Source organism: Coturnix japonica, chromosome 15 (assembly GCF_054131305.1).
Source record: "Coturnix japonica strain WE chromosome 15, WE-NBRP24, whole genome shotgun sequence".
Classification (NCBI taxonomy): domain Eukaryota; kingdom Metazoa; phylum Chordata; class Aves; order Galliformes; family Phasianidae; genus Coturnix; species Coturnix japonica.
This window is the reverse complement of record NC_140677.1, coordinates 1,692,960-1,718,184: the sequence shown is the minus strand read 5'-3', so window position 1 is coordinate 1,718,184 and position 25,225 is coordinate 1,692,960. Positions and strand designations below refer to the sequence as shown.

General features: G+C 45.3%; 1 protein-coding gene across 20 annotated transcripts in view; it reads left to right on the top strand.

Annotated features, from left to right (window-relative positions):
• Window positions 1-25,225, top strand: part of ITPR1 (inositol 1,4,5-trisphosphate receptor type 1) — a 148,517-nt gene that overhangs the window by 65,743 nt on the left and 57,549 nt on the right. For 12 of the 20 annotated variants that reach the window (XR_014934536.1, XR_014934535.1, XM_085516109.1 and 9 more), the window contains 11 exons: window positions 256-507; window positions 1,052-1,177; window positions 1,877-2,005; window positions 5,487-5,607; window positions 6,241-6,425; window positions 7,513-7,661; window positions 8,582-8,693; window positions 11,861-11,887; window positions 19,198-19,233; window positions 20,847-20,900; window positions 23,751-23,883. Coding sequence is in view for 18 of the 20 variants with exons in the window: in XM_085516109.1 (XP_085372235.1) it covers window positions 256-507; window positions 1,052-1,177; window positions 1,877-2,005; window positions 5,487-5,607; window positions 6,241-6,425; window positions 7,513-7,661; window positions 8,582-8,693; window positions 11,861-11,887; window positions 19,198-19,233; window positions 20,847-20,900; window positions 23,751-23,883 (1,324 nt within the window). In the remaining 2 variants the exon portion in view is untranslated. The remainder of the gene's footprint in view (window positions 1-255; window positions 508-1,051; window positions 1,178-1,876; window positions 2,006-5,486; window positions 5,608-6,240; window positions 6,426-7,512; window positions 7,662-8,581; window positions 8,694-11,860; window positions 11,888-19,197; window positions 19,234-20,846; window positions 20,901-23,750; window positions 23,884-25,225) is intronic. The other 8 variants (XM_085516119.1, XM_085516117.1, XM_085516111.1 and 5 more) reach the window with 3 other exon arrangements.

Sequence of the window (25,225 nt, the reverse complement as noted above, 5' to 3'; positions counted from 1 at the left end):
CGGTTGGGCTCACTTTGAAGTTCCTCAGCAGTTTAGAAGTGGTAAATTCGTTAAGAGAAAATGTTCCTGAGCTGTGCACTGTGTGAGGGGAGCAGCAGAGGAATGCCCAGCTGACTTGGTGGCTGCACTTCTTTTAAGGTTCCAAAGAATAGCTAATCATGACTTGCACTCTAACAGCCCGCTGTTTAGGGGAGGATGCTGTGGGGAGATGCCCAGGCTTTGATCTGCTAATGGAATATTTTTCTTTCTTGTTAGCTGGTGAATGCAGGAGAAGACGTCCTAGTGTTCTACAATGACAGAGCCTCCTTCCAGACTTTGGTGCAAATGATGAGATCAGAGAGGGATCGGATGGATGAGAACAGCCCGCTGATGTACCACATCCACTTGGTAGAACTGCTTGCTGTGTGCACAGAAGGCAAGAACGTCTACACAGAAATAAAATGCAACTCCCTCCTTCCTCTGGATGACATTGTTAGGGTAGTAACCCATGAGGATTGCATACCTGAGGTGAGGTCTGTTTGGAGACACTGGCCTTGCGTGAATTTGGAATGTACTGACTCTGGGCAAAAGAGATTTAATATTATTTGGTCCTTCTGGCATGATAAAAGCTGGTGGGACAGGTGAGCAACAGCAGTGAGCTGGGAAACAACTCCTCTCCCTGTCCTGCTATAGACAGTCCAAGTGATTCAGGAGAGCCCAGTGAAATCCTTCTGCTTCCTTGCCCTTAACATGGGGACATGATGCTGTGCTTGTTTCTTTTATAGGGTTCTTGAGGCAGAGAAGTTTATGGAGTATGCTACTAAACTTGAACAGATGGTTCTGCAGAACTGGAAATGATTATAATGCTGACGTTTTGTCTGCAGTAGTCCCAGTGCTTTTTATTGGATGATGTCTTGCTATTCATGGCATTAAATTTCACCAGTGCTTAAATAAAAGGAAGTTGAGCTACAAATGATTTATGCAGCAGTTTCAAAGTGCCATTATATCCATTCACAACACTTCTCAGGTTTTCATTTTTTTTAATGGTATTTTTTTATTTCTCCACTTGTAGGTTAAAATTGCGTACATCAACTTCTTGAATCATTGCTATGTGGACACAGAAGTAGAAATGAAAGAGATTTACACCAGTAATCATATGTGGAAGCTATTTGAGAACTTCCTGGTTGACATCTGTCGGGTAATGATTTTTCTATCTGGGTGCTGAATTGAAAAAATTTCATCTCTGTAGTGTACAGCAGCAAAAATAAGGCACAGTTCTGCAGTGAGTTGAGTAGCCCCAACTGCTGAGCCTTTTCACATTTATATTTGCCTTTTCCCCTGTGCCTGTGGATTTCTTTAGTCATGTTCCATGGAACACATTCATATTTTCCTTTTAAAAAAAAAAAAAAGCAGCAGCTCCACACCCTGCTCCTTTGTCTGCTGCATTTTTCTGTTCTGCCACCTGGCTTGCTTATTCTGGCTCTGGTTGCCAGTTTCTTCCCAAGCAATAGTCAACGTTTTTTTGGCAGGTCAGGACCATTTTGTTTTTCCAAGCTTGGCATTTGTTTGTCCCTATGGCTTTCTGCCTGGGATTCCAAGTATTTCCCCATATGAAAGCATTACACCTTGGTCCTTCCTATCCTCCTAGCTTATTTCTTCTTAGCAACTCTGTTTCTTCTCCTTACTCCTTAACATGATCTATGCCAACGTATTGAAACAGCGAGAGTGTTGGGGTCTGCCTTTGCGTGTGCTGGAAATACAAAGATGCCAGTATCATAAATATTGTTCTGACATGGCACTGCCCTGGCTGATGCAAAATCAAACATCTCCAGTCCATAATCCTTATTAGTCTATTCTGGTTGAGCTGCTTCTGATCTAGTAATGAATTGTCTTGCAGGCTTGCAACAACACCAGCGACAGAAAGCATGCTGACTCCATATTGGAGAAGTACGTTACAGAAATAGTGATGAGTATCGTCACCACTTTCTTCAGTTCCCCGTTCTCTGATCAGAGCACTACTTTGCAGGTAGGAAATAACTAGAGACACAAATGAAGAGATGGTGCCAACGCAATTATGTTAACTCCAGTTCTGTTATCAGTTCAAAAGAGGCACGTGGGTGCAGATTTGTATTCTTTGTGGCCAAGATGTTTGTTTTGAGGTAGAAATGGAAAGAAGTTTATTAATATCAGTGTGCAAACATTTTCTGTGAGAGCAGTTACAACTTCATGAGTTCAGTTCTCCTTGACACCACATTGAAACTCTCTCCAGCAGACCTACATGTTGTTACGAGGTTGGCAGTTGGATGGCAGGAAAGAGTTCTGCAGAGCACACTGAGAAAAGAAAGTAAAGCTTTGGTGACAAGCCTTCCAGATAGGGGGAGTGAAAGACACATTACAGAGGGTACAAAAATAGTGTATTTTATAAGATTACCATTTCCTCTAAAAACAAAACAAAAATGCAAAAGCTTTGTTCTATTAAGCTCAATAACTTCTGATCTGTAACAAATGCATGGGGGAGAGCTTGGAATGTTTGTGACAGAGATTTCCTTTGCAGAACAGCAGTGTCAGGACATTGCCCTAATGTTTGTATTGCAGCACAATGATAACATCATTCTTTTATTCATAAATAACTTCTTGGGAGGAGTGTGGGCGGAGTGGTCAGGTGTCTGGCTGATCTCTCAAGTTTGAGGTTGGTGATTGCTGAAACCTGATGCAACCTCATCATGCCAAAGGCAATTGTTCAGAGTGCAAACTCCAGGTTTGTAATTTAATGCAACTGGCAGCAGGTTAGGAAGCATCTTGCTTCCCAAAGGCAGCCATAAGGGGCATCTGCCAATTGACTGTGGCAGTCCCTCGTCACGGTGTGAATAGTAACCCTTTGGATCATGGTGTGCTGCCTGGGTGACTGCAGGCTACCAGGAAAATGTACATAGAACTGCTGTGTGACTGCGTCAGGTGAGGAGTTCCTTCTGCCCAATATTAGCAGTTTGTTCCTGCCCTCATTGAATCATTGGATGTGTAGTTGACCCGTGCCTGGATGACCAGTTTCCAGCCTGATCCATTCAACTATTTTATGTTCAACAGAGTTCTGCTTCTCAGACCTTATTCAGGCAAGAAGTCGGTCACGTTGAAAGCAGCAGAGCAGCATTTGAGCTGATCTCAAATGCTCTTTAATTGCCAGACTGTGTGCTTTGCCTGTGAGAGCACAGAGAGCTGCAGCAGCTGTGTTTGGGCTGAGCAGCTTTATTAGAGTTGTGTCTTAACCCAGGCAAGTCTGAGCAGTCCAGCAGTTCATTTGCTTCTCATGTGACTTTAAAATGTCAGCAAGTATTGTACCATCAACTGCCATGAAAGTTTGTCAAAATTTCATCATAAGATAAGAAGTTGAGATCAATGGTTAGCCTTGTTCCCCAGGGCTCTGCCCTTCTCCTCTCATCCCTCAGTGCTGTATACCTTGGCTGTCATACCTTTAATTGTCATCTGAGAGCACAACATTTGAATACACTTCCTTATCATCACGTTAGCTATCTGATAACTTTATATGTCAGCAGTTTTTCTTCAGTATCTCATTCACTCCTCTGTACAGAGATTATTTCATCCCTCCTTACCATCTCAGATGATAGCTCTGTCTTTGTGTTATCCTGGATTTGCCTTGCTTCTACATCTCTGGGTTAAAAGCTCTGTCTTTACCTTTCCCTGCCTGTCCATGCTATTTCTCACGTCTGAGAGCTCTCCCATGTGAGGAGTACAGTTTGCTGCTGTACATAACTCCTCTGGGTTAATAACTCCTGGGTTGGTAACTCCTCAGATCTGAGATCCTGCAGGGCTCCCTGTCTCTATAAGCAAACAACCTTTGTCGCTCGGCTTTGCCTTGCTTCTGGACTTGCTCACTCCCCATTCTTTCTGCTGTACCTTGTCCTCTCATTTCTTTTCATGCAAGCCTCTTCTTGTCTCATGCTCTTTCATGTTATAGCTTGTTGGACTTGAATTGTGCCTCCCCTGAGTCAGGACCAGCCTTGCTTGTTCAAGGAACACCTCGTACATCTATCATACAGTTCAAATAATATAAAATTAGGAGAACATAAATATGTCTTCTCAAAGAACAGCTGTCCAAAAATTTTCCTCTGTAACAAGTACTGTTTAGCTTGCCTGCTCCTAAGGGTGCTGCTGCCCGAGGCTTTCTTTCACAAACTTTCTTGGAGGGATATGGAACATGGAATAAATTTCTTATTTGATATTTGATTTATGGACAGTGTTTGAGCAGATTGAGCAGCTCTGGAGCTTTTTCAACCAGCAAGTCTTTGGAAAGGAGCTGGAAGGTCTGCTAGTGGCTGAAGTCCAGAAGCATCGATATTTTCGGTGCCCTCAGAGAACACTACCAACTGTCTGCCATGTTTTTGGTGTTCGGCTTATTTCTAGGAAGGATAGTGAATATTTGCCCCATAGTTATTTCTAGTTCTTTAATTTTGACTCTCATTTCATATATTCCATAGTGGTATTATTTAATGTGTTGATTTAATAGACTTAATCATCTAATAGATTTGTTTTTTTCCTCTAACTCCATTTTTTTCTTACAAACAGACACAGATCTTGACCAGAATAAAAGAGGTATTTTTTCTCTGGTTCCTAAGTCTTGTGGGCTGTGCACTGTAGTGTAGTTCACATAGCTGTTAGAAATGTGACATAGCTAATAGGCAGTGGGATGTGGGTATTTTCTCTCAGGCAGAGTTCATTTGAAACATTTTAAATACTCTTTCTTCTATAGGTAAAATAAATGAATTGCTATACAAAGTAATTATTATACAAAACCAAGTGAGGAGTTCTGATCAATATGGTTGGGACGCTGCAGAGATGAAAGAGCAAAGCTCATGTGCAGTTGTGTATCTCACCTATCTGCAGTGGAAGATTGCCATGCAAAGTACAGGGCTAAAAACCACACGTTAATTTTGGCTGCTCAGTAACAACTGGTTTTATTTACCACTAACTACTACCCATGTTCAAAATAACAAGTACACAGCTGGTTTCTTCAGGAAATTAGATACCAGGTGATATGTGAAGTGATGAGTTTTCAACTCTGTAGCTGTGCTGTTGTTTAGCCAAGAGCCAAGTCTCATTTACCTGTGGGCCATTGAGTCAGCTGCTGGTCAGTGCTAAAGGAAGAGCCTCCATGTGCCAGGTTTGCTGATAACTCTGATTAAACAGATTAAGATTACTGCTTATTTCCTTTGCTTAGTCAGGCTTCAGTTACTAAAGCTTTATGCTTTAGAAGCTGTCTATTTAATATTTCCCTTCCAGCCCTTGCTCCCACCCTTTCCATTCAATTGCTGATGGTGTGGTAGATAAGCTGTCTGTGCAGTAAGTTGTGTAACTAGAGGATGCAAACCAGCTGGAAATGAGTGGTGTGCAAGAAGTCGTGGCTGAAGCTGGAAACTGATGTTACCTCAAGTTGATGCTGGCATATCTCAGGATGATGTGATGCTTGATTTTTCTTCCTTCTTGTGTTCCAGACTCGCCAGCCTGTGTTTGTACAGTTGCTGCAAGGCGTGTTCAGAGTTTACCATTGCAACTGGTTGATGCCAAGCCAAAAGGCATCAGTGGAAAGCTGCATTCGGGTGCTCTCAGATGTAGGTAAGATGTGGATGCAATCAGATCTAAATGCTGCAAACATGGTCTTGTATTTGCTGCTCACGTGTCATCCTTCCAAAAACAAAGCTCAGCTTCCTTCTTGCTGGTGCAGTTTGCACCTAATTCAGAGCCAAGTCACACTGCAAAGCCAGAACTGTGCCGATGGATTGCCACAGCTGAACAATAGGTGTTGTCTCCATAACCTGAAGTGCTTTCTTGGTTTAACCTCAGAGCTCTCTGTAATCCTGTTCATCTGTGACTGGGAAATGGTCCATCTGTAGTTTTGTAGCACTCCTCCCAGTAATTTGCTCTGCTTTGAGTAGCAAAAAGAGTAATTTGTACTGGATATGAAGCCAAATTCTGTTGGGTAGGTACACGTGTGTGCTAGCAGGGGATTAGTGTGTCTCTAAAGATGTTACCCCTATTCACACCATTTGAGTAAACAGCCCAGAATTGTGAAATCTTTTAAATGTGGTGCTGTGGAGAGGTCTGACCATTACACAGGGACTATACATTCCATTGTTTGAAGTGCATAGAAGGCAGAAAGAATTGCAAGTAGAGTGTGTCTTGTTCTTGCATTGGTCATAATACATGGGCTAAAGGGATCTATTCTTACTAAACCTCTATTTGTTGCAGCAAAAAGCCGAGCCATTGCAATTCCTGTGGACTTGGACAGTCAGGTCAACAATCTCTTCCTGAAATCCCACAATATTGTGCAGAAAACTGCAATGAACTGGCGAATGACTGCAAGGAATGCTGCCCGCAGAGATTCTGTGCTTGCTGCTTCCAGGGATTATCGAAACATAATTGAAAGATTACAGGTGACTGCAGCACCCCTTCTTCCTTTGATAACCACCTGTGTATTTACACGACAGGAGGAATTCATCAAGTAGAGCAGTGCTTGGGATTTGCCTAATCAAAGTGCTCCATGGTTAGCAAGTTAGCTGATATTGAATGTAATCCCGTGCATAAAATCAAATGTAGATCATCGCATAAGGAAACAGAATTGAAGGTACACTTACTGACTAGGGAAGTGTTACTCCCCTAGGAGGGGGAGGGCATTTGAAGTTACTGGTACTTGAAAGATTCTTGTTCCACCATCTGTTAGGAATAAAGCATTTTTTTGGTAAGAGAGGATTTTTTCACTGTCACAGACTTCCAGACCCCTTGAGTGCATTTCTCCTTGCACACCAAGCTGCTCAGTGCAGTGAAAGGTGCCACAGACCTGCATGGAGGCAGTGCACAGCTTGAAATGAATGGGCACATTGCTTTCTTGTGACACAGTTGCATACAGAATCGGTTTTCTGAGGTGTGCTGGCATTCCCATTGTTTATACTAAAAAAATAACATTTAAAATAATGCTTTGTGTTAGAAATACAGACTGTTTTAGCTATATTCTGTGTTCTGACCAGTGGATGGTTCAATAAAACCTTTTTCATACTGAATAAAATACATTATCTTGAACTATGTCATCTTCCTTTGAAGACTCATCCTATGCTTAAAAGCTTTTCATAGCAAACAGTGCTACCTTACTTTGTCAACTAATGTAAAAACTCTGCCCAGCCCATTCTCACTTAAATGGTTTGTCCCTCTCTATCCATTCCCCTCTATTCATTTAATGTGATTAAACTTTTTCTCTCTGCTTTCACGTATATCTCAGTTTTTTCAGAGTGCTGAAGTTTTAGCATTAACATCCTTTTATTGTCAGGTAGCTACAGCTTTCCAAACACCAGTGAAAAGGGAAGACTCCCATTTATGCATAATTTTATCAGTATATGTAAGCATAAGTACCCTGATAGTGTCCAGGCAAGATGGGCCTAACTCTCCGGCTCCTCTTTTGCAGTTTGTAGCATTAATTAGTATATAACAATATAGGTGTTTAATGTTTAACATCTCAATGTGTTCTAGGACATTGTATCAGCTCTAGAGGATCGTTTACGTCCTCTTGTCCAAGCAGAGCTGTCAGTACTGGTAGATGTGCTTCACAGACCTGAGCTGCTCTTCCCAGAGAACACAGACGCAAGAAGGAAATGTGAAAGCGGAGGTTTCATTTGCAAGTAAGTCATCTTGAAATCTGACATGTTGGGAGGTTTTTAGTAATATTGGCTTTTTACCAGTTTTCACCCCATGCTCTGTGGAGGGATTTGTTCTTGCCCAGCTTTATGCTGGTATTTCTTGCTATGGTAAGTAGTGTTTGTTTAGGGGTGTGTGAGCTGCTGGTGTCGGGGGTTGTGCTCCTAGAGTTATTGCTTAGAAGCCTATTTGCTGTATTACATATAGCATGTGTAAATGAAGGTACAACCTTGAACAGATTCTTGTCTTTGACCTCAGTGATGGTTGCAAGGCGCTTGTCCTTGTAGCTCTCGATACTGGGGAACTGTGTCAAAATCAATTGTTATCTCATGCATTACTTAACTCAGATGCCCAAATTTGGAGTGAAGGAAAAGATTACAGGGTCATTTGGAGGGCAGTTCAGGGCAGAATCCAGGTTCTCAGATCATCTGCTGGAGAGGTGGGTTATGTGCGGAGATCACAGAAACCAGGTAACTGAGTAATTAATAAACGCTGGGGAGAGTGGATTTCAAATTGAGCTACTGAGGACTCCCAGTATGTCTTCAACAAAGTGTGTGTGGAACAAATTTCTCCTTGCTGTTAGTGTTTGTTCTGCAGAGATCTATTGAGTCTTAAATTATATGGTGCCTTCCTCTGGTTTCTTTCTGCCTGTAATCAGATGGTTTTATCTAGTTCTTCTGCCTTGCTTGTCTGTGTGTTTCCTTTGCAGCTTTACCAAAGCCTGTGGTGGCTTCTTACTTGTTGCTACTGAGAACATTCCCCAAACAGTTATATAACAGAGACACAGAATTATGTTTTAATAAAACCCTGTTTGCAGCTTAAATTCAGTAAGGGAGCCACATATCTTATCCTACTCTTAGAATGCTATTATTAAAATGAACTGCTTATGATTGTTTCTTTTCAGATTAATAAAGCATACTAAACAGCTGCTAGAGGAGAACGAAGAGAAACTATGTATTAAAGTATTACAGACACTCAGGGAAATGATGACCAAAGATAGAGGCTATGGAGAAAAGGTAACGTAATTGACAGTTTGTCATTCCATGTTCAACACTGCCTTTATTACTCAGGAAAGGAAAATCAACTTCTGGCTTTTTCAGGCTGTTTTGTATGTGTAAGCACTTCTGTGCTGGAGAAAGAGCAAAAGATTTGTATTCAGCTAACAACTTCAGAAAGAATGGAAAAGGTCAGACTGGTGCTATTGTTTCCTACTTAAAATTTGCAAGTTTAACTCCTAATTCTTGCAGTTGCTGACGATGGTTACCTTTTTACAATGAATATAATGTCTATATCTGTTTCTTGGGTCCAGGTGTCGCTTCATCAGGTCACATACACTTGTGATTAGAGGATATTTAGTGGTTTGATTTTAACTTATATACATCTGAGTCATCGTCTTGTGAGTTACAGATAGAAACTGTTCAGCCACCCCTGTATTTTCCATTCTCTTCTTTGCCTTTCCTATGTACGGTTTCTTTGTCTATTTGAGAGGGATGTTTTCCTATAGCTGCAGACCAATGCTCTGAATTGGAAGCGTGTGTCTGTGCCAATGTGTTTGGGGATCTGGATGTTCCTGCAGTCCATCTCAAGCTCCCAATCTAAAGCATCTCCTACATTTTTTAAGCAATGCAGCCTAACAACATGCCACACAGCAGGCACGTAGTACAGCCTCTGATAAGTGCTCATGAAGAGGTCAGAGCTGGCAGCTGGGGCTGGGAAGCAGTGGTGTGGAAGGATGCTCCCTGCAGCTGGGAGCCTGTGCCTGGGAGCAGATGGTGTCTCGTGTCTGATGAGCACGTGCTGTAGGGTTTGAAGTTGTTGCACAGTGCTAGATTCACAGCCCAAAAAGGCAAAAGCTTTAGAGCTCAGACAGCTTCATAATATGAATATTAACTGTAGCTATAGCTGCAGCTGTGAGGAAGGGAGAAGCTGTGGCATCACTGGGGATGAATTACCACCTGGGATGACCCAGACAACTTCTGCTTTGTCTGGCATAGCTGGAAAGGAGGACGCAGGAGCGGAACACAGTGCTCTGCTGCCATTCAGCAGGAGGCAGGGACCTGCAGGAGCTGAGAGAGCAAACACAACAGGGAGGCTGCACGCATGTGGCTGTGCACGTGTGTGGGCTGCGACCCGAGTGTACCCAGCTGAACACGCAGCAGGGCGGGATGGAGGGAGGCTGCTCGCAAAGTGCCCAGAGGGCAGGGATGGCCAGGGCATGCTCCCTTCCCATGTGCACCTCTCAGGATCCAGCCCACCTCTGGGCTGTGGCTGCAGTTTGTTCTGCAACGCTGTGCTGCTTGGGAATCGTCTTTGCTTTGCTGAAGCAGTTTTTTTTTGTAAACTCATTGACTTTGGAAAGGGCCCTAATAAACTGCAGGAAAGAAACATACATAGGCAGGATGGTAGACTGGTAGGATGGGGCAGCTGCAGCTTTCAGCTTGTTTTCCATGAATTGCCCTCATCTGCTCAAGTGTCAGGGTCCTGTGCTGAGTCATAGCCCCCTCCCTGCAAAGCCCTGAGGCAATCTTCTGACCTCTGCTTGGCCTCTTGGAACAGCTGGAAGTCTTCAGCCCTGATGTTCCTTTATGAAGACATGTGCAGTACGGTGCAGGTCAGGTCTGGAAGGGGTTGGCTGCAGCCAGCACAAGTCAGGCTGCTCTGGCAATAGGGAGCTGGGTGAGGTGATCTGTTTTAGCAAGTGTTGGTGCTTGCTGATACTTTCTCATGCCCAAAGCAACAGGATATAAAAGCTGAAACACAATGTCAGGTTTGGTAGTACATGTTGTTAGTGAATTTATCAGTGAACGTTCTCCCATTAAAAAACAGCCAAGAGAGGCTCTTCAAGGTCAGCTGGAGTAGTAGAGATGGTGGACATTATGCATGAAAAAAGTAGGAGCTTTGAGTTCTTGGTGCAGTATGCCAGTTGGTTTTTCCAAACAGAAATTCATTTACAAGCATACCTTGGAATTTTACAAGCTTGGGTAAAGTGGCATCTCCAGAGGGTGCAGTTATTGGGACGGACTGTTCTGTTTGAGAGTCCAACACGATTCTTAGGCTTCCAAGTGTAGAAAATGCATTACAGCAAATCAGTTACATAATGCAAAATAAGAACATCCCTTGAAGTTCTGAATGTGAGAAAGCAGCTGAGTGCTTATGGATGGGCTGCTGGCAGTGTTGGACAGCTGCTGCCTGGCTGTGAGAGGCGCACTCATGGGCTCTCCCCTGTGTTCATATAGCTGGATTTAGTTACCACTTATGAGACAGTGCCTTTGGTTTTGCAGTCATCCTGAAGCATAAAAAGAAGGAAGAGAAACTTATCCACCTGTTCTGAGGCCAGGAGGCCTTACATGCAAGCAGCAGATCTTAATGCTGTCAGCAGCATGCCGACCATCCCCACTGTGCAGCTGTAGGTGATGGGTTGCTGCAAGCAGTGCCCAGCAGCAATGGAGCTCAAGGCCAGCTTGAGCACAGCGTGTGGTTCTGCTGGCGTGCTGTGTGCTGCTCCTGGAACAGTCTGATTTATAGACGGCCCCACTCCTCCTTTCCCACTGAATCTTCCAGCACAAACAGTAGAAATATTGCACCTCCTGGCCCCCGTGCTGTCCCTTCCGGAGGTGGAGATGTGGTGAGAGCACAGCGCTGCCTCATCCCATGAGCTGAGGCCTTCATTAAACAGCTGGGATTCCTCTGCAGCATGCAAAGAGTGTGGTGAGAGTGCAGATGCACAGAAGCCTGTGGGAAGGCTCGAAGCTTTCCATATTGCTGAAGGCTCCTGCTCTTGGCACACGCTCAGGCGCTCTCAGGGATGGGGAACATACCATGGTGCATTCAATATGCTGAAAGCTCCGCTCCATTGACAGTGTAGGCTAGACCCACATTTTTTACTTAGCTGAAACATGTCATTCATGCACCTCGTCCTGCTGCCTACCAGCTGATGAGCTCAGCTCTCCAGTTGTTAGATCTCAGAATTCTGCTCCTGTTCCAAACTGGAAACCTGGCTGCTGGGCTCCCAGCTCAGCTGCCCTCGCACGCCCGGGGCGAAGCAATGCTGTGAAATAAGCACAATGGTGGGTTATGGTGTCAGTGTTAAATGATTGATAGGATCCTAATGTAAGATCTGTTTGTAATTTCTCTTACTAATGCTTGCTTTCAATTCTTCCCCCTCTTTTTCTTTTCCCAGCAGATTACCATTGAATTGGATAATGCTGAGGTTTTAATTTTATTTCTCTTTTCCGGTGTTGTTTGTATGGTGTTTGTTTCCTGAGCAGCCTGTGACCTGTCCTGTTGTCTCCAGCACTGTATGCCTGTGTCAGTGCAGTAGTGGAGGTCTCGGTCTGCCATGTGTCTATAATGGGAATAGTTACTGTAACTAATTCCACGTGTCATTGCTTGGAGTATCAGTCCAAATGCCATTTGAATTCCTGGCAGTCTCCTGGTGCCATAGGAGCTCTCCTCAGGTCTGGAACCAGCTCTGAGTCTTCTGAAGCACTGACTGCTGTGAGCACTGTCAAAGCATCGGCCTTCAGCTGCAATAAAGCATTGAAAGCTGCGCGCAAGTTCTGTCAGCTCTATGAAAAGACAAATGCTGGTTTTAGTGGTGTTAGCAGAGAAGGTGGAAGAAGCTGGGAGGCTGCGGGAGCAGCTCCTGTCTGAGCTGCATGGTGGTGAGATGTGACTTGTTCCCAAGGAGCAGCAGCAGGAGGGCAGTGGGCACCGCTCTGTGCTGCTGGGCCTGGTGCAGCAGTTTGCAGGCAGGAAGGCTCTGTGTGGAGAAGGGCTTTCTAATTAGAAAGCCCTAATTAGGCTTTCTGAGGACTCCAGAGGAGGCATGTTGGGTGTAAGCTGCAAGCTCTGAGCTGCCTCTGCTGCTGCAGCCTCCTCAGGCAGACCTAAAAACAGTGTGGGCACAAAGACTGGGATTCTTCTTGCATCAATGTATGATGCTCAGAAAGTGATGGGCTAGCACCTTATTTCACTGGAATGCCAGGGAAATAGAGGCATTTACCTCTTGTTTTGTTTCCTGCGCTATCTCCCAAACCAACCATTTAGAGGCAACAAAATTCAACCCTTTAAAATGCTCACAGTGCTGCTCCTGTTTATTCAGTGGAAGAGATGATGAACTATAAGGCGCTTTCTGCAGAACTCCATTTGGATGCTGATCAGCTGCATTTATTTCGGTAACTTTTCTCTGAGGAGAACCACATCGTATTTGAAATAGCAACTACTTCTTAAATGAGATTTTTTCCCCCCTATTTTACCTGGGGAATTGCATACTAGCAGTGTCTCTGAAAAATGATCCTGTTGGCACATGAACACGTCTGTCAGGTGCTGGACCCCCAGGTTGTGCAGAGCATCCCAGAATAGCAGCAGCATTTCATCTTGGAGAACCTTCAGACAAAACCATGAATTGTTTAATTGCAAATTAAGTCATAACATGAAACTCTTTCTCACTTAGTTTCTGGCTGTAACACACTGCCTTTGCCTGCAATAAATCAGCCAGAGCGTGCAGAGCAATTTGGGATCTGCTCTCGAGCCTGCAGTGTTGGAACGCTGTCGCTCTGTGGTGGAGCAGCTACTGGAGGGCACAGGTGTTGGATGTGTGGGAATGGGATCCAGCAGTGTCTGGATCCACTGGTGACTCCCAAAGACAGTCCTGGTGTTGCCTTTTGCAGCTTGTCACCCCTGGCAGTGGTACGTGTGCAGGGCAGAGAACACAGCTATCTCTAGTGTTGGTAGAACTAATAAATGCCCTCCCTGACTAACTCTGCATTATATAATTTTTCTGACCAGCTGAAGCACTTCTTATTCCCTCGGGGTAAGACTCCAGCGAAATAACTGAGTGCAGAGCTGCCTGATTTCAGAGGATTTCTGTGTGTACGAGCAGTCTGAACTTCACATCCTCCACTTGCTGCAGGGCGATTCCAGTGCATGGTGTTCCAGACACACTGAACCCCACAACATGAAAAGGTGCATTCATTTGTCACAGGGACTTATGGCAGGAAGAAAACAGGAGCTGCAGCCCCTGTTAGCAATTGAGGGTGAAGAAAGGGAGTGCCTTTCTCAGCAGGTGAATACCTCTGGAATCCACCGCGGGGCAGGAAAACCCCTGCAAAGCAGGAAGGATCAGCAGTGCGGTGCAGGAGCGAGCAGTGCTTTGATCCCGCTGCCCTCACTTGGCCCAGTTCTGTGCTCTCTGCTGAGGGATTTATCCCGAGGTTGCTGTTAGCATTGCTGCTGAGAAGGAGGGACAGGAAGGAGCTGGAGTTCTGATTAGAACTTGTGGAGTTCTTAAGCTTTTGTAGATGTTTTTTAAGCTCTCCAGCATCCAGTACTGCAGCAGTATTCATGCAGGAGGATTCTTCTGAAGAGAGGGATTATTATGCATTAAGAAGGAAAGCAATTCTTGCAGTATTTCTAAAGATTTCAGGTTCCTGTAGATCTGTAGGGACAGGGTCTGCATGAGACTGGCATTAAAATAAAGAACAGAAGAAATATCTTAAGGTTGAGGAGGAACAAGATTTGCTTTGATAAAAATAAGAACCCCAGCAACCCAATGCCAGAGCCTGGAGAGTGCTTTGCTCGCAGCCTGCTCTGGGGCTGGAGCTCAGACAGGGCTGCAGAGCTTGGAGCCTCAGCAATAGAGATTAACTGTGTCTGGAGGTGGATATGGTCTCTGTAAAAGCCCTTGGGCTGATCCTTTCTTTGTGGACATTTCTCAGGGCTGCACTGCTGTGTTTTTATTTCTGGGGGAGCTGTCAGCAAGACCAACCTAAATTTTTCTTAAGTGTAGCCCAGTGTGAATCTGTGCCCAGCAGTGATAACAAAGTTGTTGTATCTGATAACAACAAGCTTGCTTTTCATTAGATCCCCAACCCATCAAGAAGCCCAAACCCAAAGACAAGTGTGGGTTCTGCAGTTCTGAACCCCACCCTGGACTCCCCTTGGCCCCAGTGGGTGGCTGTGCTGCACTGAAGTGCAGGCGTCCTGAAGGAACACGTGAATCTTGATGTGGATTAAGAAGGTGAGAACTCTGAGTGCTGACCTGCAGGTGGCATGCTCAGGATGCTGAATGTGACTGGGAGATGTCCTACTTTTCTTTTTTTTTTCCCTCTCCCCTCCCAGCCACATTGCAGCGAACTGCTCCATTGGGCACCTGCCAACATTCAAGCAGCAGTTACATAAGAACAGCTTTTTTTCCTGGAATTTAGGCTCGCTGCTGATGTGTGACCTTCAGCAGTAATTGCCAATAAAGGCGGCGGAGCTGTTTACGGTGCCTTGGGTCCGTGGCTGCCAGCAGCCAACCCTGTGCCGGTGGCTGCTGCAATGGCTGTCGGCACGCAGCTGCCCTATGGCCCCATGGCTGCAGTGGGGTGAGGATGGGCAGGTCCAGCACACTGCTGTGGGGTTGCGCCCTTGGTTCCACCCCCACCAATGGTCTGAGACCCAGCCCAGCATCCGCAACAACAGTTTGGTGCTGAGGATGTTTAGGATTTGAAGGAAAATAACAGAATCGAATAAGCCCCCATTTCCTAAATTTATTTTTTAATTCACTAAACGGGCTGCCCAGAGAGCTGCGGGTGCCCCATCCCAGGAGGGGCCCGAAGCCTGAGCTGCCAGGGGCACCCAGCCCACACTGGCAAGTCATTAAGGTCCTTTCCAACCCAAGCCATTCTATGGTCCTAATGATGCTTTATGCAGCTGATAAAACAATCATCATCAAATCACATCTCCATCAAATCACCACTCCGTGGAATTTTGAGGTTGTGTCTTTTTTTTTTTCTCTTCGATTTGGTCTTAAGGTTTCACGTAGGTGGAAAGGGAATTAAAAATCCTGGCACAAAGGGATGGACTGAAGTGACCTCCACGATGCCGTTCATCAGTGATAAACTGTGAAGCTGAGCAGAGTGCAAAATATAGGCTACGTTGTGCATATCTGATTACTGGAACTGGAAAAATTATTAACCTCTGAAGTGCTGAAGGGATGCATTTTTAAACTGTTTTCCTTGCAGGGAGAGCTTGTACCAAGGTCATCTCTGTGTATTTTGCTCTTAGACAGTGCTTCACTTGTTATGTCTCCAGGAGAGGAAATGCAGCCTCTCATAAATTTTTGTGGGCTGCCTTATATTTTCTTTCCTTCAGAGATCCTGCAATCTTTGGACTGTTTTTATTGCACGAACTGGAACTGGTAAGCTCTCTGGAAAGAAGGACTGGAACACTTCTGGTTGTTTGTAAGAATAACAAGAAAAAAACCGGCACCATCTTACTGCTTAATTAAAACTACTAATGCGGGATTTGTAGACAAGATGGAAATGGCAGAGCTTGATAAGAGAGCTCTTCTACCCCAGCTTTCCTTGGTTCTACATGGTAACGGTATAGCACTTAACCCATGCAGAGTTGTCAGTTATTACTGAGGACTTAGGAAGAACAGCAATGTAGCTTGTTCTTGTCTGCTGTCATGAGTCAGAATAGGTGGTGGAATGATGTTTTGCTTTTGCTCTGTGTGTCTCCAGTAAGAGCTGCACAGATGTATTTCACAGAGAGGACAGAGGCTCAGAAGGAAGGAGAACTGAGAAAGGACTCTCATGGCAGTGCCTGCACAGCCCATCCAGCTGGAGCTCTGGCTGTGACAGGAGCTGAGGAGCAGTGTTAGGGCAGAGAAAGCAGGGCAGTCGAAATCCTGATGTTCAGTAGGACTGAAGAAAAAAGGCTCTGATTTTTGTTTTGGAAGTGTTTGTATGTGTATTTTATTACATTGTTGTGTGCTCACAGATGTGTGCAGCCTTTTGTGATAAGGCTGTTTTCCAGCCGTTTTTAAACTAACAATGCGAGGTGTTTCCTATCCTGTGCTGCTGAAGTTATTTGGAGGAGACCCCATCTACATGAGTGGGAATCTCTGCCTGCCTTTTAAATGCGCTATGGACAGTTTTCACTACTCCTGTCCTGCACTCTTACTGCATTAAAAAAGGAGAAAAGCAATCCTGAGGCTTTAAACCTGAATGAAAGCCTTTCTGTATTTTCTCAAACCATTTTCCCTTGTTGTTGTTTTTTTTACCTGCAGTTCTGGGTGCTTGAAGTCTTCAATTTCATTTTTTTGGTGTTTTTTTTAAGGCAATGAAAATAAAACTTTCATGCTTTTCTATGGGCAAGAAAGAAAAGACCAGAACTTCTTCCATATGTCAACAGGTTGAGATGTAACAAGTTCAGGCTTGAGCTGTCACTGATATGGTGGTTTCTGAGGTGGACGCATCCACTGTTGAGTCAGATAAAAACAGCCCTGGGAAACACACACAGCCCGTGTTGGGGAAATGGATGGTACAGGCATTGCAGTCACCGACAGGTCAAACAAAATGCAATTCTCCTGTTACAGCTAATGATGAGTGGTCTGCTTGCCAGCCTTGTGGGAAGGGAGACTTAAAAGGAAGAGGGGTTTTTCTGTAGTGCTGCTGGTGAGCTGGCACGGTGTTGTGCCCTGCCCTGTCCCTGCTGCCCGTTGTGTTCCAGCTGGCAGCTATCGAGGTGCCCTGAGCCCCTTCCCAGAGCCACTGCCTTCCTTCTGGGTGGAAGACTGAGGGGTATGGAGGCACGAGGACTTCAGCAAAATGACTGCTTCCATCTGCATTGCCTTTTCTTACAGCGTAAGAGAATACTTTGCTTTTGCAGTACTGAGGGTAGCGTAAAGCATAGCGCAGCAGCTCAATGGTTCTTTGCTGCTTTAACCCATTTTGTCACAGAGAACGGTGATTTCAGTATTTGGAGTGTGTGTTCTTACTGAAAGACTGCTGAAGGCCATAGTAATGTGAAATGATCGCTGGAGCCCTGCCAGGGCCTGCGGCTTCTGCTTGCACATGAGTTCGTGGGGCTGGTCCTGACTCGCTGCTCTGTGTACACGTGCTGTCTGGGCTGAAGTGGGAAGGGATAGGAATTTGTTCTTCAGTTTAAGTTCGGGAAGATCAAACTGATTTTCTGTTCATCTCTGCTGATTTTCAACCCCAAAACATACATGCAGGTTTTATTAACAGGGGTATTAGACTGAGCGTTAGGGAACTTTGGTTTGGAACCTAAAATCCAGCTGCAGTCGTGTCCACTTGGCCTCCCAGCTTCTCTCTCTGTTGGAAGGAAGGTGCCCAGTTTCCCTTATGGTGTACGTGCTGTTGCTGATAACCCTTAACGGAGGAGGTGGTTTTTGCTCTGCCTCAGAGCAGGTTGTACTGATGTTGTCAGGACAGTGTGCCCAGACTCCCTAATGACTCAGTGTGGCTTTCCCAGTATCCAGTCTACAGGCAGCCAGGGGTGTGCTCAGTGGAGCGCGCTGAGCAGGAACTGTGTGTTCCTCTGCACAAATGAGGGTCTTCCTGTTAACTTTTGGTCCTCTGGCTCAAGTACTCCGTGCTCCAAGTAAGCCAAGAAAGAAATGGTTTGCATGCTTGTGTGGTTTCCAAGTGAGGTGACAATGCAAGGAAGCAGCGCACTGAAGGCCGTGCAGAGGAGCCAGGAGGAAAGTCCATTAGGAGGAGAACAGAGAGTGGTTCTTCCTGCCAAGGAGCCCCTGCACATGGAGCAGGGGAAGGGCTCACTTCACTGGCTCCCTCCTGGGAAGTGGGATCTCACCATATTTAGGCTTTGGGATCCTAACAGCTTTCCACCCTCTGCCCGGTGTTTCCCAACCACAGCGGATATCAGGTTAAAGCCCTGCAGCTGCTCTCCCAGCCTGTGCCCCATTTGTCTGTCTAGTTTGTGTGCCCTCCGGGCAGACAGGGCAGTCAGCAGAGGCTTAATTGGGTGTTGCTGCATCACATCAGAGCCTGATTTCTCAGTGTCTGTTCCTGCGAGGTTAAATCAATTTACCCACTATTAAGTAGGCAGTTCCATTTGAATGCTCAGGACTCTGTTGTATGTCTGAGTTCTTCTAGATGAAAGTTGCTTGTCTTCATCAGTGTTTCAATGTGATCAGTGTTCTGAGAAGTTGTCGCCGTTAAGCTTTATATTTCATTACTTGTATTTGGTACTGCATTACTTGTCTTTTATCTCAGGACAAGTGCATTTCTAGGTGAGAATCCATAGAAACCATTTTAAATGGCCATGTTAAGTCTCCTAGTGATGTATAGCACTTGCTGCTTCCCACTGGGGATGCGTGCACTGTGTTCTCTGTGATGTGTGTGCTGTTGTTCCCATGTGCAAGTGGAAGATCTCAAGTGTGCAGCGTGAGCACACTGCCCGACAGCGCGGTTCTGGGTTGAGGGCCTGTGTGCACCTGCAATGAAAGCTTTCAGCTCCTGCCTTTGTGCTTATGCAAAGTAGTTTGGGATGTTCAAAGGATACCTGCTCCATTTTCAAAACTTAGGAGCACGGTGGGTGGTGGGAGGGTGTACGTGATAATTATGCCATAATTCGTTTGTGATGATTCAGGTAGAGCTGAGTGGCTTGCTAGTTCCCTTCCCCTACGTGTTGACCACTAGATTTCTGTAGAGATGAAAGACTCTTGAAGAATGACTAATTTTTCTGCATTTTACTTTCAAATAGCTGCCGCAACCTCCAGAAGCGGAAAGCTCCGTAGAGGTGTGTCACCCACCCATATTTGTGCAACAAGCAAATATTGGTGTCTTGTAGTAGTCCTGATGGAGTGTCTGGCTGCTAGAAAAAAAGACCTGTGAAATGTGTGTTTAAGTGGTGTAGACAGTGAAAAGTATGGTTGGAGTGCTTCAGTCTGGTACAGCATCAGCAAGATAGTCTGAAAATACATAAAAGTGTGTAAACCAGCTCCCAAATCTTTTGCTCCTGGATGAAGCTACGGACCCAAAGGAAAAGTAATTTAATGTATCCGAGGTAGTGCAGGCCTGTCATCTGTTGATCTTATGCTTTTAATAGAAGGGCTCTTTAAGAAGTATCTGCTGAAATCTTCCTTTGTTAGTAGCATGAGATTTCATTTCTATGATTCCTTGAAGGAATTTTGTTTTCCCCTTATCTCACTTTAAAACCTCTGATAAGGAATTGGAGCTGACAACCGAACTTAGCAGAAGTTTCACAATCCCATAGCAGCATGGTGTCCTGTTTGAAGGGCCACAGTGAAACAATTAATGGTCCCTTCACTCCATGAAGGTCCCCAGCTCTTTAGTGACCCGCTGAAGGCACTTTTCCTTTTTGAGACATCCCAGGGATGATAAGAGATAAAAGTCGCTGAAATCTCAAAGCATTTTGGGATTGGTGGGATGCCTAGAGGTGACATCAGTAGATTTTACATTTGGATCCCTTATCAGTGCAAATCGAAGTGAAATAACACAGGAGTCTTAATCTAGGAGGATGTTGATTCTCTGTTTGTGTTTTGAAATTACAGAGGGGAAAAAAATGCGGACTGTGATGCTTCAAACCTTTGTATTTGCTGTTTTTGTGGGGTTGTGTTGAAATGTAAGCAGAAATTCTCGGTGGTCACAGAACGACCTTGAGATGCTTGCAAGATGGCTGCTGGTTTGAGATGGGTCCCTGGATGGCACAGTTTCAGAGTGTTTCAGTGTTTTCAGAATGCTTTAAAACAGCAAGAAGGTATTGGAAGTATTTCTGCTTTACAAAGTGGAAGTTCCAATCTATACTAAGTTCCTGAATATTTACTTCCTTCACATACTTAACATCTGAAGTGAGAGAGATTTGATTTGGAAATCTACACGTTCCATGGGACTTTGTTTAATGTATCACTGGATCCCCTTTGAAGTCTTTGGCTTTGGGATGAAAAACCCATAGGTTCTGGCAGGGGCTCCCAATGATCACATGCATTCAAGTGCCTCCACTTCCACCAGAAGCGTGTGTAGAGTGGGAAAGGAGTGTTTGTGTGTGTGTGTATATGTGTATACGTGTGCATGGACATAATGCATGGTTTGAGTTCTTAACAACTCTCGTGTGATACCTGTACAATTAGATAGACTTCGTGTTTTCTTTCAATCCATGAGAATGCCTTGGCACACGTGCATGCCATGTGGTCGGCTGGCTGGTGTCAGAGCAGACTGACTGAGTACTGCTGGAGCAGAGAAGGGCTCGTGTGTTGTTTAGTTTGTCAGTCAGTCTTCCTCATCTCCCCCTTGTTTTCAGCCGTGACTTCCCTTAATATTTTCCATGAGTGCAAAGATGTTAGTGTCTCTTTAGTGTTTCCTTGCTTTAAAATGAAATTTCTACATGCGCAGCAGCAGGAGCTTGATCAAAGTCCACCACAGAGGCAACTGGAGGATCATAGAAGGGTATGTACAGCAGTCAAGCGTGTTCAGAACTAATCCTCTACCTTTTCCTTGCAAACAGTGAAGTCATGTAAGACACTTCTGTGGTTATCTGCTTGTTGTCAGCCTGTTAGAAGTTAGCAAAGCTAGCAGCAGTGTTTACAAAATGGGGCATCTGGGCTCCTGTTGTGTTCCGAGGAAGGGAAGGTTTGGCTGCTTGGGATTCAGCCTCATATCCTGCTCTGGTCACACTGACAGCACCCCAAAGGTGATGATCACACAGCTGCAGTGAGATTATTGGTGCTAATGGAGTTTGCTTGTTTGGCCCCACCTGCCCTTTCATAAAGAACGAGGCTGCAAAGTTGACATCATTAATACATGTATAAATTTCTTCTACTTTCTGCTAGGAGCAGCAGCTGATATCTGCTTCACTCTTAAATTGTATTAAACATTTAATGTCTTAGAAATCATAACAGGTTTTTGATAACACCTGATCTGTGCTGCATCTGTTTTACTGACATATGTTTGTATGCTGCTTACCATTAGTTTACCTTGAAGATGAATGCAGATAAAACTGAATGCTGCTGGATTTCTCTACTTGGTTTTCCTTCCTGCCACCAAACATCTGATGTGTTTGCATACTGTACACATCGAAGTGCTGTATAACAGCAATGTGATGGCTAGGAAGGAAAGCCTGGAGGCAGCCCTAGGAGCTGGAGTTAACTCCATCACTCAGGATGTGGGGAGCTCACTAAGCAGCACTTCTTGTAGTCACACATCTTCGTAGTATTACTGCAAAGTAGTGATCTTCGTGGTATTATTACAAAGGAGTAGAAACTGCTGCTTTTAAATGCCGGGTGCTGAGGCAGCCTCTAGTCAGCTTAACAGAAAAGGCAATGAGAGAGCTCTGCTGCAGCCTGGGTTTGGCACAGGGCTCTGTAAGTATCAGGTTTCCTTTCTGATCAGTACCCGTGTGGAAGGAAGATGTAGTTGAGGATTTTTTTGCCTGTCTTGGCCTTGTTCTGTCACATATCCTTCCTTACCTGCCAGACTGAGACAGCAACAGTGGGTAAAGCACTCCATCATGTGCTAAATGCTGTCATGTCACAGTCAGTCACTTGCTCCTCGGGGATAAGTTTGTTGAGCTTTTGAGCTAGTCTCTTGCCTCTCCTACACGTTCACAATTTGGCCCAAGCAGTGGTAGGAAGCGTTATGCCCCTTGGAAAAGCTCTGATATTTTCTTCTCCTCTTTCTTCCAAAAGAACTGGGTTTGTTTGGTTGGTTGGTTGGTTTTTGTTTTATTTTTGCTTTTGGAAGCAGCTGGTTGGAAAGCTCTCCTGGAGTTTTTGTGACATCTCATCTCCTTGCCATTTCCCCCATCCCCATCTGATTGCATGAAGTGCAGCTCCTGTGCTGCTGCTCTCCCAGTGATGGGCAGTAGGAGCAGCTCTGCTCTGTGAGCAGCACGGCTGCCAGCAGGGAGCAGCGACCCCAGCCTGCTGCAGGGACATGTGGGGTCTGTTGGCCTGGGATTGACACATTAGAGGGCTTCTAGATGAGGTCCCAGCAGGGCTTTTGTGTTTACAGTGCACACCTAAGTAACATTTAGGTGTGCTAACTCCATATGAAAAGCAGTTTGACTGTGGCAGTGCTGGGTCTGTATGACTTAGCTAATGCACACCTAAACTGTGTGCTTATACACATTTACTTGTGTTTTAAGGGCCTCTAGTGAGAGCTAAAAAGCAAGGCTTCAATTACATGATAGCTAATACTCAGCCCTCTACTGGATGACGCTTTGAATTCATATCCAGACAACTAATTTAATTTGAAATACAACTGGAAGTAAGCAGCAAGCATATTTTACAAGTGGGGATGAAGATACTGATGTTTAAATTGGAATGGCTGGTGGCTAGTTCTGATCTTCGGGGCTCCCCAGAAAGTCTCTTTGTCCCCTCTGTGTCACTGGCACTGCTGCAGGCACAGCATGCGTCCAGCAGCAGAGCAGCAGCTTGCTGTTAAATAATCACCCGCCTTCCTTAATGCACGAAGGCCTTACATAAGTCTGTTAACCCAACTGCAGGGTTTCTGCATCCGTCTCTTGCCGGCAGTACAGCCAGCTTTTGTAAAGCCCTCTCAATTAATGGGGACTCTTGCAAAGGCTGAAATGAGCACAGAGCAAGCACCGTGGGTTAACATTCGACCTGGGAGGTGTTTTGCTCTCCCTTGACTTGTGCTGATGACAGCAGCATGTGCTTCGTGCAGCCATCCCTGGGATGGCAGGGTCACCCAAGGACCAGCGCCCTGCGGTGCTGCACTCATGTGCTGGGATGCTGACTGCCGGCTGAGCGGCCCAGCTCACCATGGCTGTGTGCAATGGGAGCACTGTGCCTGCAGTGGGGCTGGCAGCCCTGCAGTGACCAGCACTGGAACCACAGGAGGACACAAGTCTAGGGATGTGGGGTCATAGAGCCCCTTCTGGTGTCAGTTTTCCTCTAGTCCTTCTCTTTGTTTTATGGTGGTGCTGTCTACGTTCCACTTGCTGACGTTTAAACCTGATATAATATTTTTTAATTTAAAAAAAAAAGAAAAATAGAACAAAAAAATGGCTCTTAGAAGAGTTTCTCTAAAGTTTCATCTTTAGGATGAAACCTGGACTGCAGCTGTTTGCAGTGCTAGGGACCATTGCCTTATTTGAGACAAACATGTCCCAGACCGCCGGGAGGTGTTGGGTAAACTCCATATCTCTGTTATCTCCATCCCCCTCCACTGCTGCACGCAGACCAATGGCAGCAGCTGTGCTTTTGCTGTGACTATTGCAAGTTCACTTGTTTCTCATCCTCAAGTCACGCTCTCCTTCTCCTCTCTGAATCCAAGGGCGAGGCACTCCGGCAAGTTTTGGTCAACCGTTACTATGGCAACGTCAGGCCTGCGGGACGGAGGGAGAGCCTCACCAGCTTCGGCAACGGGCCACTGTCTGCTGGCAGCACCAGCAAGGCCGGGGCAGGAGGTGGGCAGGGGGGCAAGAGGGGGTGGAGTGGGCAGAGGTGGGATGGGGAAGGGGTCAGGAGGTGGGTTGGGGGGACAGAAACTGGGCCCCGTGAGGTGTCTGTCTGTCTCCATCACCCAGTGGTGTCTTACACGCTTTTCCTTTAGACTTTTCCCCTACTGTTCTGTTTCTACAAAATTCACAAAAATAAATAAATAAAAGCCCCTTAAAGTTGCCCACAGATCATAGAATCATAGAATTAACCCAGGTAGGAAAAGACCTTGAAGATCATCAAGTCCAACCGCAGCCTAAACCATAATACCCCAACTCTAACAACCCTCTGCTAAATCATATCCGTGAGCATCACATCCAAACGGCTCTTAAACACACCCAGGGATGGCGATTCAACCACCTCCCTGGGGAGCCTATTCCAGTACTTAACCGCCCTTTCTGTAAAGAAGTGTTTCCTAACATCCAACCTAAATGGAGATGGAGAAGAGCTCCGTGCTTCCATGCTTTTCCTGGCTCTGTGACCTTGGGCTGATTTTTTCCTTGTACAGATGAGAAAAGTAGTATTTTGTTTGTTTGTTTGTCCCTTGCTGCCTGTGAGTAACTCCTTCAAAATCAAGCAGGCAGGTTTTGTTTGTTTTTCTTTACACTTTCCTGACACTTTCTTGGGCTGGCTTGGATGTTTTTGCTTTTGTTTTAAGTGAATGTACATGGGAAATGTGATCAATGTAATGCTTGAAATACCATTTGGGCACTGTGCTCATAGGAGTGTCGGATGAGCTCTTTCTGAGACAAAAGCATTTTGCCGCGTTACGGAGATGCTGTGGGACAGGATGAGCAAAGATCAGGTTTGAAGTCATCTGCGGAGTGCAGTTAATTTAATTAGAAACCGTTGCTACAAAAAAACAAAGCCAGTTGTGCATGTTTGTACAAACACCACTCAGTGGGTTTTGCCACTGCGGACTGCGGTAACCCCGCTGCAAGCCATCACAAACAGACAAGTGGAAAAAAACTGCCCCTGAGTTGTTTGAAACTGAGATGTAATACCGTTCGCTGTCGCACAGCGCTGCCTGCTGCCATGCTCCTTTGTTTTCTAGATCATTTTGCTTCAGTTCTCCATCTCTTTGCCTCCTCCACCAGTTCCTGTGTGCTTGTCTTGTTTGGTCTATTTATCCATGAAGTTTTATGCTTCTGTAGCTGTACAGCATGACACTGGCATTGCCATCTGCTAGCATTTGTCTTGCCTTCTCTCTGTCACCTCACTGGTGCTGCAGAGCCTTTACTTCCTTGTATCCCTTGATGCTCTTTTACTTTCAGCTTTTAATACACCAGCCCTCTTTCCAGCTTCTGCTGC